This window comes from Hippichthys cyanospilos, chromosome 15, assembly GCF_059441005.1.
Source record: "Hippichthys cyanospilos isolate Australia breed blue-spotted pipefish chromosome 15, RoL_Hcya_1.0, whole genome shotgun sequence".
In the NCBI taxonomy this organism is placed as follows: Eukaryota; Metazoa; Chordata; class Actinopteri; order Syngnathiformes; family Syngnathidae; genus Hippichthys; species Hippichthys cyanospilos.
In genome coordinates, this window is record NC_142383.1 from 6,181,242 (window position 1) to 6,199,338 (window position 18,097).

General features: G+C 41.7%; 3 protein-coding genes across 3 annotated transcripts; 2 read left to right on the forward strand and 1 right to left on the reverse strand.

The window, feature by feature from the left end:
* Positions 1 to 532: 532 nt before the first annotated feature.
* prnpb (prion protein b) lies at positions 533 to 5,562 on the reverse strand. The gene is made up of 2 exons (XM_088434362.1): positions 5,395 to 5,562; positions 533 to 4,559 (listed from the first exon to the last, which is right to left on the reverse strand). The coding sequence occupies exon 2, from the start codon at positions 4,553 to 4,555 to the stop codon at positions 2,816 to 2,818; it is 1,740 nt and encodes a 579-aa protein (XP_088290488.1). The 5' UTR covers positions 4,556 to 4,559; positions 5,395 to 5,562; the 3' UTR covers positions 533 to 2,815.
* Positions 5,563 to 5,834: 272 nt separating this feature from the next.
* LOC148411509 (protein phosphatase PTC7 homolog) lies at positions 5,835 to 17,987 on the forward strand. Its single transcript, XM_088434363.1, has 6 exons — positions 5,835 to 6,355; positions 7,725 to 7,904; positions 8,496 to 8,694; positions 11,171 to 11,294; positions 11,378 to 11,507; positions 13,050 to 17,987. The coding sequence occupies exons 1-6, from the start codon at positions 6,154 to 6,156 to the stop codon at positions 13,106 to 13,108; spliced, it is 894 nt and encodes a 297-aa protein (XP_088290489.1). The 5' UTR covers positions 5,835 to 6,153; the 3' UTR covers positions 13,109 to 17,987.
* On the forward strand, positions 16,922 to 17,987 carry LOC148411510 (uncharacterized). Its single transcript, XM_088434364.1, has 2 exons — positions 16,922 to 17,206; positions 17,277 to 17,987. Exons 1-2 carry the CDS (start codon positions 17,137 to 17,139, stop codon positions 17,573 to 17,575), a joined length of 369 nt encoding a protein of 122 aa, XP_088290490.1. The 5' UTR covers positions 16,922 to 17,136; the 3' UTR covers positions 17,576 to 17,987.
* Positions 17,988 to 18,097: the final 110 nt, after the last annotated feature.

An 18,097-nucleotide genomic window follows, 5' to 3' on the forward strand; every position in this document is an offset into this window, starting at 1 on the left:
CCTATTCCATAAATACTGTACAATATTAATCAAAATGCCAGGCTTAGGCTACTGGAAGTGCATACAACATATTGTAAAGACATTTTTTGAATTGTTTAAATTGACTGCCCCTTTAAGCACTCTTGTGACAGATTAAACCAGTGACCCCCAACCTTTTCTTCACCACGGAGCAGTCATACCAATTTAACACATATGTCTCTGTTTTGTCTTTGTTGAAGACATTGCAGAAAACTCTACTTCATAGTTAGGTTAAATAGTTGCAACCATCGCCCCAACCAATTTCACTGAATCAATTGGGGAACAAAAGTCACTCGCACAGCACGTGCTAATACTTCAGGAGAACCTTTCAATGGCAACTAATACTCTGACCTTTGCTGATTTTGATCAGGAGAGAGAGCAAATGCCCAAATTCAGACTATTGTTTATTTACGCCGATGAATTTAGTAAATAGCTAACTTTAAGAATGTGTTTTCTTAAAATCTCTTTAACTGCAAAAGAAGTCACAAGACAAAGAACAGTCGGGAGATGGGAATATTTGACACAAATTTTATTTAATCACATACACACTCACAGCAAATATTAGTACATCATTTTGGTAGTATCACTTGCCACTTGCTGGCAAAAAAAGAAAGAAAGTCAGATCAATGTAACAGAGTTTAATCATCCATTTCAAAATAGCCCAATCATAGGGGAAAAGTGCACTTTTTTCCATATAGGGGAAAAAAAGGTGAGGAAAATAACAAATCATCTTTTAAATTTTATTTTACATTGACAACACCGATTTGTGAACTCATGTAAAAACACAAAGCTACAAAAGGAAAATGAATCACTTTTAAGATTCACTTCACAAATTACTGCACAATAAATCATTAGTGTGACTGACAAGCCATTCAAATATTAAAAGTGCAGAACTAAGATTGAAAAAAGTCTTTAAATTTAATGACAATATTCTCTGTCGGCTTTTGTTAATTTAGGCATTACTTGAAACACATTTTTAAAGTAGTTTAGACTGTCAGTGTAGAACATTGCCATGGAACAGTACCAACGCAGGTCAAGTGACAGGTGCAGGCTAAATACAAGAATAATTGCAGTTAGCTTTTTGTAGAATAAGCAATAAAGTAACATCTTTAAACTGATGTGGCAAAAAAGGAACATGTTTTTTTTCCTCTAGGCTTTCTGGGTTGGTTTTTTTTTGTCCAATTATTTTTCAGCTGCCTCAAACTAAATTGGAGTAGCACAGATTACTATCATATTGTCACTTTTTACCTCATTAGATTATGATTTTTTTTTCATCATATGACACTTATTTCATCATAATGTAATGGCTTTTTTCTTGTAACAATCTTTTTTTTTTTTTTTGCTCTTCCATCAGTGAAATTATGCAACTCTTTTTAAAGGTAATTTCAGTAGTGTATTTTTAGCTTGTTCCAGATATTGCATTTTAAACAACAGAATAATAGCTAGTATTCATTGATGTCACGGGATGACATATTGCAAGTCATCAAAAAGATGGGTGAACCTATTGTCATTGATTGAGAGCCCTGTTTTCACATAATTTATTTTGCGAACGAAAAGAACTGTAGGCTAAAAACACTAGCATTTTGATTACAACATTGTTGACTAGCACCTTTTTTTTTTCAACAATTTCAACTTCTGGTCTACGGGGCACGTAAAATACAAATCTAAGAAAGAAAGTGTTATGTGTGTGTGGAAGTGTGCAAATTTATCGTTGCAATCAATGTGTCTCTTCTCCTGTCACTCAGCTTTTTACCATTACTCAATGGCCAACAATTTTTTGTTTGACCCTGAAAATGGTCATCAGGTGGATTGGCTTGGTTTCGTGACATCATGTGAATACTATCTTTACTAAGGAAAACAATTATCTTACAGCAAAAAGCCCCAAACAGTGTTTACTCAATATCATGCAAAACCTGTTTGCGCTCAACTGGTGAAGCCTGATTGCATTGTTAAAGGCCTTGTATTGTCATAATGACCTGCCATAAAAGCGCAAAAAAAGCAACATGTATTTAGTGCTCAACAACAAAGAGTGCAAATCAAAAATGAGATAGTGGTAGACAGTACTTCTAATCCTTTTCATAAAAATGTAAGGGACTCCATCAGCCTTGTGTTAGTTTAATGCATCTACAGTATATACTATACTGTATGCTGAATACATATATATTTGTATCATATATCGTAAATACTAATCAAAGAAAGTGAGACATATTGGGCTTTTGGGTGACATCTGAAACCACTAAACTTTTGAATGCACTGGCCTAACTATACAGTATTTGAGTCATTTAAATTTTTTTACTTGCAGTTCTCCGACAAGGCGTTAAACGATAAAATTCAAACAGATGTTTCCTCAAGTCTTTCTGAATTGCATGTCACCTGGCAGGTACTTTTAATCAATTGTTAGTATCCGTCTCATTCCTGTTGCCACAATGTGAATGGCTGGATGAAGACGGCTGTTTACATACCAATTCTTATTGAACTTGGATAATTTACTGTTTATGAATCTAAACATCGATTGTGAATGTTGCCATACAGCTCCATGTTAGAGAACAAGTGTTACAAAAAGCACTCTAACGTTAGACAAAGGTTTGGAGGTCAAATTAAGTCACCTGTTAAGGTGCATTCATCCATTTCACCAAAAAGACTAACATGCCCAACTTTACATGAGTAGTCGAGATGGCGATTGACTAGATATGAGCCAGAAGGTGCAAAATTTATGGAGGTTAATAGAGAGATAGGATACATAGGAACAGCATTACTGTTTGAACACGTGCAGCTATAGTGGAGGGCTTAATAGTTCTTACTGGAGCAGGACCACGCTGAACAGCAACATGAAGAGCGAAGGGAAAAACTGTGCCACTCCAAAGCTGGGCGGGCCGCTGCCACCTGTCTGGACCTGGTAGTCCACCTTGCGTTTTTCCAGGAAGCGCTCGGAGTAGACCATATAATTCTCCACGCAGCGCCGTGCCTTCATCTGTTCCACTAAGGACGGGTAGCCGATCTCCTCGATGCTCACCGTGTCGTCATCTTCATCTTGGATACTCCCGGAGGAGTTGTTCTTCTGCTCCTTAAGAAGATCCGTTCTGTTCATACAACGGGCCATGAAGGCGTCATAGGTCTCGGCTCTCGGGGGTGGCTTGTAGACGTAATCGCGACCGAAGTCTTTCTCGTCAGTGGAGCGCGACCCGTAGCGGCGGTACATGTAGTTGTTATAGTAATACTCTTCCTCCGGGTTACGGAACGAGAAGTGCGGTCGGGGGAAACGCCCCAGTCCATATCCCACTGCCATTCCAGCTACGGCGCCCACGCCTGCCGCCATGATGGCTTTCTTGGCAAACCCTGTGGATTTGGGTTTGTAACCCATACCCTGCACAGAACGGGAGAAGGGAGACCCTCCCATTCCGTAGCCGCCGTATCCATAAGCGCCCCCGCCAATGTGGGGACTGAGGATCTTATTATTTGGGTTTCCTTGGGGGTAGCCAAATGATCCTCCACGCCCTGGGTAACCACCTGCAGCTGGATATTGGTAGGGGTTTCTGTTTGGATACCCGCCAGCAGCTGGGTAGCCTCCCGCAACAGGGTAGCCACCCCTGTTAGGATAGCCACCTCCGGCAGGGTAGCTTCCGCCGGCCGGGTAACTGCCTCCACCCGGGTAGCCACCCCTGTTTGGGTAGCCCCCACCAGCAGCAGGATTTTGATTTGGATAATTCCTTCCAGGATTCTGGTTGGGATAACCTCCAGCAGCTGGGTATTGATTCGGGTATCCTTGGTTGGTACCGCCTCTTCCTGGATTCTGGTTGGGATAACCACCTCCTGCTGGGTAGCCTCCAGCTGGATAATTGCCCCTTCCAGGGTTTTGGTTGGGGTATCCACCTCCTCCAGGATTCTGGTTGGGGTAGCCACCAGCAGCTGGATTACGGCCTGCGGGGTTTTGGTTTGGATAACCACCACCGGCTGGGTAACCACCTGCAGGGTTCTGGTTTGGGTATCCACCAGCAGATGGATTACGCCCTGCTGGGTTTTGGTTTGGATAACCACCACCGGCTGGGTAACCACCTGCAGGGTTCTGGTTTGGGTATCCACCAGCAGCTGGATTACGCCCTGCGGGGTTTTGGTTTGGATAACCACCACCGGCTGGGTAACCACCTGCAGGGTTCTGGTTAGGGTATCCACCACCAGCTGGATACCGACCTGCAGGGTTCTGGTTTGGATAACTACCACCACCTGGATAGCTACCAGGATTGGTTCGACCGGGATTCTGGTTGGGGTAACTCCCACCTCCTGGATAACTGGAGGGGTTTCTATTTCCCGCTCCAGGGTAACTTCCTCCAGAGGGATATGGATTGGTGTTCCGGTTGGAAGTGCTTCCCGGATTCGAGCTGGAAGGTTTGGAATTCGAGCCCCGGGTACCCCAAGAGGAGGAAGTTCTCCGGCCACCGCTGCTGCTCCCGCCTCCTCTTCTGGCCCATGTGGAGTCGGTGTTGATCAGGCAAATGATGAGGGAAGACAGCATAGCTGCCTCACGCCATCTCTTCATCATGGTACTGAGAATATAACAAAGGGCATTTTATTTATTATTACATTAACTAGACTTTACAGACGACATCTTTACAGATTTTGGCAGATGGATTGGAGTGGCCAATAGTTTGCATTAAAATCTGTGATCGGGAATAATGCAATAATTTGCCGATTAATAAATGACATGATTTATAGGAGGCCAGAAATAAAACATTACAGCAAACACAACCTCATTCACTCCTGGGACATTATGTTATGCCGCAGTTAATAATCCAAGGTTTCTTAGCATGTACAGTTGTTTTTAAAATGCAAAATGATTCTGAGAAGGGAGGGTCGTTTTCTGTCCCAATTTCCGTTCCCCTGAATAACAGGCAGTTGACTATACAGTGAATAAACTATATTTGTAATAGAACAGTTTCATCAGCTCGGTGTACGCTAATCGTTTTTTTTTTTATGTTGTTCGGCAATCAGCACCCAAATCCTGATGGGGTGAAGCCTACAATGATCCTCTTGTGATAAACTTAAATAGCAGCAAGAATGATAGGCAACATTTGAAGAATGACATCATATAATAGTCCTGCCCTTACATTGGTTATGCGGCTGAGAGCTACTTGAACTCGATGTTAATCTAGCTATCTGTATCTATTGTCCTCCATCATGTGCGTCTCGAAAAAAACATAAGCATATGCCTACGCCGACACTTACAAATGTGCGGAAATCTTTTTTTCTTAAGAAAAATACATTGGCAACAGGCAACTTGGTCGATGGTAATATAACCACAAGAATATAACGATTGGGATAATGGAACTAATTTAATCAACTTGACTTCGCGGAATTATACAATATTCATAATTAGTGTACCTGAGTAACGTCCCACCGACGAATACCGGCTAATGTCAGTTATTCGTCGATAAATTAAGATAGTACACGCTGTTATCGTCGGCGCTTTCTCCTTTGCTCCGTTATAACTGAGGGTTGGGTCTTGGGTGGCGGTACACTTGTTTCTGCACACGCCCCACACCGGACACGGGGCCTGAGGGCCGAATGCGGACAGTGACCAGGAACACAATTTTGCTGCGTTGTATTTTTTTTACGATACATTTCTCAAGTTTGATTCTGTGATTAATGCGACTCCAAATTTTGGAAGGTCATTTTATATACATTTTATCTTGTTCGTTCATGTGACGCTTAGTTGTCAAAACAAGCGTATCCTTTTGCGCACGCGCAGTGTTACGACCTAAAACTGGGCAGAACGGTTAGCGGCTCCCTCATTGGTTGATGTCACCATGGCTGTGGCGTCACAACCGTGAACTGCCAGACGCCCGTATGTACTCGCCGTACACCGTGGAAAAATGTCGGGACGTAATGTACACAGTGGAGAAACCGCGAACTCGAAACCAGCAGCTAAGAACCATCGTCGCCGTGCTCATTGCTAAGTTTTGAGTGAACGTAGTGGCTAGGTTCGTAATTACTGGACGCGGAGCCATCTGACGTGCATGGGTGGCTAAAAACGCCTTAATCCAAAGAAGAGAGAGAGCTGGACGCGTCGAGAAAGAGGACCGCGTGAGAGGGCTTTAAACCGGGGCAGAGGAGTTGCTTCGGCTTCTCGCTGGGGTGGTGATGTTATCCGTACTGTCTTATGGCAGACTGGTAGCCAGGGCTGTCCTCGGTGGACTCTCGCAGACGGACGGGCGCGATTACAGCCTCGTAACCGCCAGCTATGGCTTTGGCAAGGACTTTCGGAAGGGGATTCTGAAGAAAGGGATGTGCTACGGTGACGACGCCTGCTTCATCGCGAGGAACAAGAGCGCGGACGTTTTGGGTAAGATCACTTACCTTTCCCGTTTGTGAAAACGCTCAACCGGCCTACAAGCTCCGGTTGTACCCGGGTGACCTTCAGTGGTCGGTCCAGCCCCACACGTGGACGGACCTCACCATGAAAACACAACAGCCCCCACCCCCTCCGCTCACCGGCTTGTATATTATCTATTGCTTTCATTTTACATGCCTTTGTTTCCATTTCATTTGAGTATTAAGAGGATTGTACTGATACCGTCGTAATTTAACTGTTGCAACGTATTCTCAAGGTGCTGGTTTTACGCTGCACACGAAACGACCTTTCACCTAGATACTTTCAGGCACGAAAGCGGGGCAAAATAATTACCATATCAAGGTGGTATGTGTATATAAACTCATTTAAATGACCCGGGTGTTAAAATGTACAAAAAGTCAAAGTCCTGTTATAGAAAACAACAAGGTCAGAATGGTCGAGCGTGGACGCGGCCATTTTGCTAACATAGCTTAGCTTCGCTGAAATTGGCTTTTGTCCACAGACCTTTAATACATGAAACTGTTCTTTAAACATGCGATTCCTCTTACTATCGTGTTTAATGCCATTCCGGAGATTCTCTTTAATATATTACACAATAAACGTGCAAGGAGTGATCGCAAATTTAATTATAAACTACATACATTTGCTCTTATAATCGTAGGTGAAATTGAATTCTGCAACATGGGTGCAATTTAACAATTTACATCACATGAAAGGAGAGATTAATCATGTCACTACAATCAAAGGAACCATTATATAAAACATCACAAAAAATACGAATGGTTTGCATGAGTCAATCTCTGAGGTTAGTTTGATATTTTTGTATTTGTTGTGTGATGGGTTGCTTTTAGGTTTTCAGTTTGTTCCTTTACAACTTGGGTCAAATGCTGTCATTTACCACCTGTATTGTGCCACTCAACTCACAATATTTTCTGAATTATGTTGTGTGTTTGTGTTTCTAATGTTCTTAAATCATTTATTGTACTGAAATGCTGTTGGTGGTAGATTTTTCCGGTGTGTTTTGATTCCAAGCGCGGATGAAAAAAAAAATCCAGTGGGTTTTTGTCATTATGGGCATCAGACACAAAGTATTCTTGGTGTTTCACACACACTCATTGCCGTCTCACCTTGAGAAAAACAGGTTTGTTTCACATTGCTCTGAAAAGCTAAAGCACAAAGGTGTCACGTGTAATCAAGACGAAGAATGTTTTGGCTTGAGAAAATGAGCAATATTTAGAAACTTTGCCGCACTGTCCACCATCAATCTGAAAGAAAAGACATGATTCACACTTAGTGGCTGCTGCAGCACAAACATTTGCAGATACTGTTAACCTACCTAACTTTTGGGTTATCTTACCAGGAGTAGCGGATGGCGTGGGTGGTTGGCGGGACTATGGCGTCGACCCATCTCAGTTCTCAGCCACGCTGATGAGAACGTGTGAGCGGTTGGTGAAGGAGGGCCGCTTCACCCCCAGTAATCCAGTGGGCATCCTGACGTCTGGCTACTATGAGCTCCTGCAGAACAAAGTTTCCCTTTTAGGTAAGCCCCAGAAAAATTACCATCTCCCCATTCACACAAACACACATTTAGAAATATCTTTCTCATATGGTATAAGGGGGCATTGATGTACGCAACTGCAGAGCATACTGGGCATATTTACAACAGAAGCTATATTCTGAAGAATGTTCAAAGTTGGATGGCAATAATAAACATAAGATTGTGTATCTTAGTATGCAACAGTACACTTGGCCAGCCATGTACAATATCTTCCTTTTTAATGCATAAGAAAGGTGAGTGATATGAGACTCTGATCTCTTGGCCTCAGAGCTCCAAGAGGTGAAGAATGTAAGTGACACTGCGGGATGAGGCAAACATGACACTCAGGTCACATCTTCAAAACGCAGTGTCCATCTGCTGTTGCTGCTTCACACTTGTCACTGCGCTTGTCAAATAAGCAGTTTTGTGTTTGTATTCAATACATGGATGATGTGTACAGTACTTCAGCTCTGCAGATGAAGGCCACTGCAAGAAATGCTGCCCAAGGCTGCAATCGCCCCACAGCATAAATAATAACTGAACACCCCAAGGTCCTAATAAAGATTATGCATGATCACATTGCTGTTTATGTAGGGAGCAGTACCGCTTGCATCGTTGTGCTGGACCGAAGAAGTCACCAGCTCCACACGTGTAACTTGGGCGACTCGGGCTTCCTGGTGGTGCGCAGGGGCGAGGTGGTTCACCGTTCAGACGAGCAGCAGCACTACTTCAACACGCCCTTCCAGCTGTCAATCGCCCCCCCTGGGGCCGAAGGGGTAGTGCTCAGTGACAGGTGGGTGCCATTGACCCATGACACACTATGAAAGGTAGTGAGCCTCAGTTTTTCCAACCACACTGAATAGCAACAAATGTACACAGATACATTTGTAAGATATTGCAGGTACTACTTGGTTTACGATGGAGTTTGGTACCTAAGGTAATAAAGGTTTGTGGGAACATGCCTTAGTCTGTCACTAACCTGCCCCAACATATGTATTAGGAAAGCCATAATTCAAGTAAATATCAGCATGACTCTGACTCATGCTACGAGGCCATAAATATAAAAGTCAAACGAAACTCATGAGGGTATGTTCGTGCTTGTGAAACGTAATTTGACATTCTCCATTTGTAACCTCCAACCCACATTTTTACTCCATTCCTCTTTTCTTATTGCTAGTAAATAATATGTTCTCTGCAACATAGCCTCTCCACCCTGCTTTTTTTGGATTTTGTTGATTTCTCCATTGTCTAAACATATCAATCTACCTTTTTATAATATTAGAGTGCATCCAGAAAGTATTTGCAAAGTTTGACTTTTTCCACATTTTATCTTACTTTAGAGCCTCATTCCAAATTGGATCATATGTACGTCTTACCTCAATGTTCTACTGTACACACAATACCTCAATAAGACAATGTGAGGGAGGTTTTTTTTACTTTATTTTGAATTTATTGAAAATAGAAAACTAACTCATCACATTTGTGTAAGTATTTCCAACCTTTGCTATGAAGACTAAAATTGGGCTTGTGCTTTTATCACTGATCACCCTTGAACTGTTTCTAAAGCTTAAATGGAGTAGACCTGCTGTAAATAGTTGATTGGACATTATTTGGAAAGACGCACCTGTCTACATAAGGTCCCACAGTTGACCTGCATGTCAGAGCATAAACACCAAGCATGAAGTCAAAGGAATTGAAGGTCCCGATGAGTGCAGTGGCCTCCATTATTCGTAAATGGAAGATGTTTGGAACTGACAGGATTCTACCTAGAGTTAGCCGTCTGTCTAAACTGAGCGATCGGGGGAGATGGGCCTTAGTCAGGAATGTGATCAAGAACCCGATGGTCACTCTGTCAGAGTTTCAGTGTTCCTCTGTGGAATAGAGGAGAGCCTTCCAGAAGGGCAACCATCTCTGCAGCAATCCACCACTCGGACCTGTATGGTTGATTTGCCAGGCGAAAGCCACTTTAGGAATATGCTAGTCCGTCTGAAATTTAACAAAAGGCACCTGATTGACTCCTGATTGATTATGAGGAACAAAATTCTCGGGTCTGATGAGATAAAGATTGAACTTTAGTGTGAATGCCAGGCATCTTGTTTGGACGAAGGTTCCGCTCCCCACCATGTCAAGACCATCTTTATAGTGAAGCATGTTGGTGGCAGCTTCATGCTATGGCGATGTTTCTCACCAGCAGGAACTGGCAGACTAATCACAATAGAAGCATAGGTTATTCCAGCAAAATACAGAAAACATGCTTCAGAGCGTTTTTCACCTCACACTGGGGATAACGCGAGGTTAATGTAATTTCATAGTTTTCTATTTTTGTGCAATTTAAAAAAAGAAAATGTCAAAGAAAACGTTTGTCATAGTGGCATTTTGTGTCTAAAATTTTGAAGTAAGAGATTAATTCAATAAAATTTGGGAGCGAGGCTGTAACATGACAACGTGTAGAAAAATTGAAGTGCAGTGAATGCTTTCCGGATGCACTGTAGGTATTCAGGGCACTGACATAAAACTAACTATGGATTCCCGTCAAAATTAATGGCATAGAGTTACACAGTTGAGCCGCAGAATCGAGTTTCCTTTTCATAGATGCCTGGCGCCTCCAGAACCACAGCACTTTCAGTGCTTTCTAATAGCACAATCACTTTCACTTTGCACTGTCCTGGAGAGCTACACCACTGGCCAATTTAGAGTACTAAACCACCATTAAGTAGGGTTGATGAAACAAATGTTGTGTACTCTATATACCCATTTTCTCATCAACTTGAGCAGAATTTACACTTTACTGTAACTGCAAAACACATGTAGCGTGTCATCCAACGTATTTTAAGTCAAAACCAAAGTGATAAACGTGGAAAAAAACTATTATGAATCAAAATCATCACATCAATGAAAATGCATTTTCACCTCTATGTATTTTTTGTAGTGTTGTCTGGACCATACATTAAAATACATTTGACTACATCATGTTAATTATAGAATTCAATATGTTCTTTTAATTTTAGTTTTGAGGACATTTCTGGCAAATAGTCTGTTCAAGTGGCATTTGATTATTTGTGTTTTATCAGAGGGGTTTATATCACAATGCTTTCAGTTGTTGACATTTAATGCCTTTTGACTTACAAAAGGGTAATTAACTGTTTTACACCTAGACAAAAAATTGCTACTTGTTCTTGACCATATGCAACATCAATTTCAAAATAAGGATAACACATTAAAAGCTCTTTAAAAGTTTCTAAAAATGTGTCTACCCTTTCTCCTTTCAGCCCCGAAGCAGCTGACAGCTCCTCCTTTGATGTGCAGCTCGGTGACATCATCCTCACCGCCACGGACGGCCTCTTTGACAACATGCCGGACTATATGATTCTCCAGGAGCTCAAAAAACTCAAGGTGTGACTTCTTTTACATCAGTATACAACATGCTGCACAGATTAGACTTCCTCCTATTTTAATGTGTTCATCTTCCTATTCAGACCACCAACTATGAGAGCATCCTGCAGACTGCGCAGAGTATAGCAAAGCAAGCTCACGACCTTGCCTACGATCCCAACTACATGTCCCCATTTGCACAATTTGCATGTGACAATGGCCTGAATGTAAGAGGTAAGTATGTCCCTCTGACGCCAGAACACACATTTTATACAAATTGCTTTACATCTAAGATTATTTGGAGGTAGTAACTGTTTTTCAAAATTGAAATAGGATAGAAACAGTTATTTGAGTAATTGAAGTATCTCGCTTAAACATATTATTGGGGCTTTTTTTAATTATTATTATTTTACACAATATGTCAAGCCAGTCATGGCAACAATTGGCTCTGGATGTTGGAAACATACTGAGAAACTTCAAAATGAACCTTAGTTTACAAAATAATATGAACATACCTTGCCATGCTTTTATTTTGAAGTTGCTCCTACTGTAGTTTTTCGACTGTAACTGTTTCTTCAGACTCACCGATACAAACTTCACACTTCTGAATTCCCCTTCTATTGCCATCTCAAAGTGCTAACAAATGACTTATTTAGACTGACATTGATACACGGCACCTGTTGCTGATGTTTACTGGTGGCCCAAGCTCCGTTATAGCTGCATCTGGCATGAATAGCCATTAGCTAGCAGTGTTCCCGTGCTCCATATAAGTTGGCATGATAGCCTGACACAGTTGCCGTTCCTACTGATCACATTTTAATGTATTGTATTTTTTTGTATTTTTGTACATGTATTTTTAACTAATATTTGTACATTAAAAATAATTTACCCAACAGAATATTAACATTTTACTGTGGAAGATGGCTACATAAAAATGCCTCTTTTAAGAAAGTGAAACAATTTTTACAACCTACATGGTGAAAAATATAAGGAATGTTTTTTTTAATTGTAATTGTTTACAGCTTACAAGCTCCACAAGAGGCAACTCAAGAAATAAGAATGTTACTTAACAATTTAAGTGCCAAGCGTGATCTGAAAAGGGAAACCCTAAATTGACAGCCGATTTGGAAGCATTTTGACACATCTTTCAAGGCCGACAGATTATGACATTGTATGACTGTGTAGACATTGGTGGTAACAGAGAAAAATTGGATTCCATTCTTTACCTAGAAAGTAAGATTCTATCTTATTCCATTCTTTAGTAATCCCGATTTGAAAATAGGTCATTTGAGTCACACCAAGCTATTTTGGATTTGTGAAAAGATGTTTTTTCTGCACAACTGACTTTGACACAAATGTCTTTTTTTAGTGGCATCTGAAATATCTCAACAGCCCTTCCCGTCAATCAAACATCAACAAAAACAGTGAAATTGTGTTTCGGATGGCAAAATAGCAAATTTCGTTTGTAAATAACTACATTACAACAGTGCTCGATTAGCATAATATTAAGGGCTGGCCACAGGTGTCATCAATACATTAAAAAAAAAAAAGAGTGATGAGAATTCTTGTCACTGGTGCACAACCTAAGTATTTTACTTGACGAAAATTCTCATCCATGACGCTAAAAGAGTTAAGCATAATTATTGTCAAGATACATTTGTTGTGTTGTTTTTCTGTTGAATGCATTTCAGATTCTGAATTTTACTGTTGAAATCCCCATCACAAGCGCTTGAAACTTGGCTACTCACTTCTCATCTGTCTCATATGTTTGTGCAGGAGGAAAGCCAGACGACATCACGGTGCTGTTGTCCATCGTGGCCGAATACACCGACTAGGCAGTGTGTGTGTGTGCACTCTAATGTTTGTGTTTGCCTGTGGTGGAGTGCGTCGCGGTCCTCCGATGGGCTCGCTCACCCCCTCCCGTCCGCCCGACTCTTCTTCCGCCCAGCGGCCCACCGACGCGACGCCCACTCATCCACCCTTGTCTGTTTTGTTTTTGTTTCTTCCTCTGTCGTCTTGAGCGTCAAAGGGGAAGCGGGCAGCTAGGGTAGATATATCCATGTTAATCATGTCGCGGCACATAAGGCGTCCAGATAGCACGTCATTGAGTAAGAAGCGACTTAGTAAGAGGAGTACTGTAAGCCTGGCTTTTGGGGGTCCTTGATAAAAGAATCAACAGTTGAGCTTGAATGGGTTTCTATAGCTTCATTTAAGGCAGATGCGGAGGAGTTGGCTTTGGGAATGTGATTGAATGATGAGCAAGGTAGTTGATAACTAGCTCATCCCTCCAAGGGAACTAAACGCCTACAAGACATGTAAAGGTTGTCAAAGTTTTGTGGCTGAGTGATGGATGTGCCTGTTCGTGATTGTAAATAGTTACATTCTGGGACTGTTTTCCTTTCAAAAAAGTTGTGTTTGATTTACTGTCTTTCAGTGATGCATTCACAGATATTTGATTAATTCCCCGACTTACACTTGAGATGAACATTTGTTGAGATAGTGTGGTAGGAAAGGGAGTATGCACGTGTGGTTGAGTTAGAATGTGTGTAATGTTTGATGTTAACAGAAATGTTATGGCATCTGGTAATGCTCTTAGTTGCAGCCATAGGTCAAGTGTGAAGATAAAAGATGTATATTTTTTTTAAACGGTCAATTTTGAAAGTGTCAGCCCAATTGAAATGCTGTATTTCCTTCTTTTGTGGTTTATTAAAGGGGCAGTGTGTAAGATTTAGGGACATCAAGTAACAAACGAAAAATTAAATTCTTTATTAAAATCTTCATGTATTCTGTCACACTTAAGTTATTTTTCTTTATTATAGAAAACATAAGTTTAGTAATCTGTAATCATATTAAATTGGTCGTACCTGCCTAATAGTTGGCTGACATGTTTTACTGCCATCTTTGTGCCACCAATACCCGAACAAAAAGAACTTTGCGAATGGAGTGTAGTGGCGGTAATAGGCTTGCAAAGTGTGGTCTCTCTAGTTAGTGTGCATGCTTCTGACTGTTGCATTCTCTTTGGTCACCATTAGATGTCACAAATTTCTACATACTGTCACTTTAACTGCCAAGATTAGCAGGTATTAAGACCTTGTACACAAGCATTTTGAAAAGAATGAAACAATTGTATTGATTTTATCTATACATTTTTTTGATTGTTGTTTTACTATTGAGCAAGCTCACAAACACATGTAACATTGGTAAACTCTTGTTGCGTGAATAGCAACAAGTGTTTCTAATACATATTCATTTTACTTTTTTACCATCAAGTGGAAGACATGTAAATGTCCCACACTTCAGTACGTGTCCCAAATATACTTTGTAGTTCTCCATCCATCCATCCATCTTCTGTACTGCCTATCCTCACTTGGGTCAGTAAATAATAATGTCTGACAAATTAGGTGATAATTGGATCATTTCTTCTGACACGCTGTTATGTCAAGTATTGCCGAATGGTTTTGTGGTTTTGAACGGGAAAAAAAACATAGTTTTCCAAATAAAAGTTATTTAATGTCAGTCGTTTTAAACTGTTTCCATCTCCTGGCTGTAGTGCTTGTTTTTTTACCAGCTTAATTATCAAAGCCCAGCTGCTCAAGCCTTTTCTCCGTTCATTACCATAAAACAAATGTAGTTGACTTCAATTGGCGTTAACGGCATGCCTTGGTAGGGTTCCAGATTACGTCATTTCACGTAAACAGCACTCAATGATTTAACACTGTTCCAAAATTTGTGCCGTTTGTTGGAAAGTGACGATAATTACACTGAGACTATTTGGGGTTTGGTTTAGTGATTTTATTTAACTTGAGGTATTTAGGTTTCTAATACTGTTTAAGGAAATACAGTATGTACGATTGATGACAGGTCTCGCAATTACTAGATGTTTTTGTTTTTTAACTTCCTGTTGTGTCCTGATTGCATTTATTGTTGCTTTTGCTGCTTCTCATGTAAAATGTTTAATATATGAGGTGAATTACATGAACATGTTCACCGTGATTGTAACGAGTGCAAGTGTGTGCGTGTGTGCGTGCTGAGTTTAATCCCCTTATGTAAACAAATCGCAAGGCGGGTGTCCTACTGTTTCGCTCGTGGCAAGATGCTCTTCAGCTTACTGCCCGAGACAAAATATCTTGACAGTTTCAAAGTGGGTGCACCAAAGACATTTTTCATTGTGTGTTCATTGGTAAGCCTTGTGGTTGTAAACATTATGCAGCAATACTGTACTCAATTTGTGCTCGGAACGTCATGTGATGAAGGCAGGTTGTGTCTCTGAAGAAAGTTTGTCTTTTTGTCTCAACGCTGATGATGATTTTGTCTTTCTTAGACGTGATTGGTGTAAAAGCATCGTAGGTTTCTTAAGCCAAAGAAAGAAAGCCATATAGAATGCATATTAGAGATCCTGCTTTGTACCAGGCCTTGCTGTAAAGCAATGTGTTGTTGGAGACCAATAATGTCACTGACATGTGCTTCATGAATAGTTTGCGCTGTACTGTTGGGGGAGGGTTAAAAAGGTTGTCAAAATGTACTTGGTTGTTTATTTGTCAGTGCTGTTCTTTGCATGGTTTCAGTCTATCTGTTCTAGTTGTATATGTCTACAGAATGCATATGTACTAGAAATATTTATATGCAGACAAAGGCAGAGATGCTGTGAATTTTAGCGCCTGACTGAAAAGGGGAGCACAGTTTCAGCCTTAACACATCGATAGATCGATCTGTCATCAAGAGGCCTTCCCTGTCTTTGCGAGCTTGTCTTGTCCATGTTTGGTGTGTTTGTTGTCAAAGCAGTCTGCATACACCCAATGGAAGGGAGATACCCGTCCACCTCATATGTGTTCTCCCCTTTCAAAGCAAAGGTGCTTCTGCCATCTCTTACGACTGGTATGATTGTCCTTTTTCCAACAAGCGATATTTGTATGGGTGAATGAATGGTACGTATATGTGTCACAGTGTAACAATGCAAGTCTCATTTATGTAAATATGTTTTCAAAAATGTACAATATTTAAATAAAAATCTATAGTATTTATATTAAAAAAAACATTTGACTGGATACATTATTACTAGCTTTGTTAGGTACATTGTAATCTGAATCAGCAAAGATTTGTTGTGTTTAAAAATGTTAATAGCTCAAAATGTTTCATTTTTTTATTTGAAAAAAAATAGTTGGAACAAAGAATACCACAAGGTTTTATGTTCAGCCTACCATGTTAGGCTTCATTTTTCATCTGCCACTGACACACCTTATGCAAATTTATGAAAGTTTTATTTCAGGCTTTACATTGTTTTGCACGTTTTGTATAGATATAGAATTTTGACTGGTTATTTTTCCTTTTTTTTTTTTTTTTTGCTGGTTCCTGTGCATCTACGCATTTGAGGTTTTGTCTAATACACTCAATACAAATGACCTGCCCAACCTGTGCCTTTTAAAAATTAAATATGGGGTAGATGAATTCAATAGCATCAGGTGACTTAATGTAATACACTTGTAGACGACAGGGAGAAAAGTCACGCTTGCCTCGGAAAACTGCGAGCATCGTTTATGAAACCTGGATACTGTGGCGGACACTAGGACCATGTCTCTCACCCAGTAGGCATGTCTCTATGATCCTTTGATGCTTAGAACCTGTTGGCTTTGTCTTTGCTGTTTTGGACTTTGTTGTATCAGTTTTGTGATGGCATGCGAAGAGTAAAGATCTCCACTAGCACAGCAACGTGTGGTTTCTTCGCCTCGCCACATTGGTGACCCCGGACGTTAGAATGGGTGACCCCGGATGGGTCATCTTGCCATATTATTATCCCAGACGTTAGAAAGTTTAGTCAGGCTGTTGGAGATGTAGTCTCGCCACATGGGTGACCCCGGACGTCAGAATGTTTCAGCGAGGAATCACCGCAGACGTCCCACATCGTGACATTCCTCCACCAGCCTACTATACGTCAGGTAATGCAGCAAGCTGGTACCACGTCAGCCAGCCAGCACCCCGACAAGGGTCCTCTCACCCGTCGCCCAGTCCCTTGGCGCACCAGGGATCGAGCCAGCCAGCAACAGGCTGGTACGGGCGCCGGTGAGAACGGCTGTGCAGTCCAATTTCGGAGTCCCTGGCCGTCGACCGGGATCTTCCAGCCGGGCGGCCTCATCTACTACCGATGTCCGTCCGGCCTCAGCAGTAGACCTCCAGCCACCATCATTCAGCCGCCCCTCCGATTCACCATGCCCGCAGGTATGGTCCGAGTATACATCGGAGCGGGTCAGTTGGTGTTGGTGCCGCAGCAGGTTCATGCCCAGGCACAGTCTGGGACGCAGCCGTGACCGGCCGTCCCTCGGAGGCCACTGTGCCTGCCAGCATGCGGGTCAGCACTGCCACTCCGGCTCCTGCGGAACTTCAGAACATCCCTTTGCCAACGCTACCTCATGGTTTTCACGCTGAGCGTCTCACCCTTACTCCCGTCGCACCTGGGGCCCTGGTGTCACATACACCGCCCAGGACCGGACTGAGTCTCAGGGTGCCAGACTGGTGAATACCCTGTGGGGTTTTCCGTTATGCCTTTCTGGGTGTTCGGGGGGGAGCTGTGTGGCGGACACTAGGACCATGTCTCTCACCCAGTAGGCATGTCTCTATGATCCTTTGATGCTTTGAACCTGTTGGCTTTGTCTTTGCTGTTTTGGACTTTGTTGTATCAGTTTTGTGATGGCATGCGAAGAGTAAAGATCTCCACTAGCACAGCAACGTGTGGTTTCTTCGCCTCGCCACAATACCTTTTTTGTACCTGTTGTTTGTTCCTTTTGATTCGGGGATTGTAAAAATAAAACTTGCCGTTTTTGAAAGTTTAC

Coding starts and splice junctions, on each gene's coding strand:
- prnpb (XM_088434362.1), bottom strand. CDS start 4,555: ATGATGAAGAGATGGCGTGAGGCAGCTATGCTGTCTTCCCTCATCATT.
- LOC148411509 (XM_088434363.1), top strand. CDS start 6,154: ATGTTATCCGTACTGTCTTATGGCAGACTGGTAGCCAGGGCTGTCCTC. Junction 7,905..8,495: donor GAACAAAGTTTCCCTTTTAG/GTAAGCCCCAGA, acceptor CTGTTTATGTAG/GGAGCAGTACCGCTTGCATC. Junction 11,508..13,049: donor CAATGGCCTGAATGTAAGAG/GTAAGTATGTCC, acceptor ATGTTTGTGCAG/GAGGAAAGCCAGACGACATC.
- LOC148411510 (XM_088434364.1), top strand. CDS start 17,137: ATGTTTCAGCGAGGAATCACCGCAGACGTCCCACATCGTGACATTCCT. Junction 17,207..17,276: donor ACCAGCCTACTATACGTCAG/GTAATGCAGCAA, acceptor CCCGTCGCCCAG/TCCCTTGGCGCACCAGGGAT.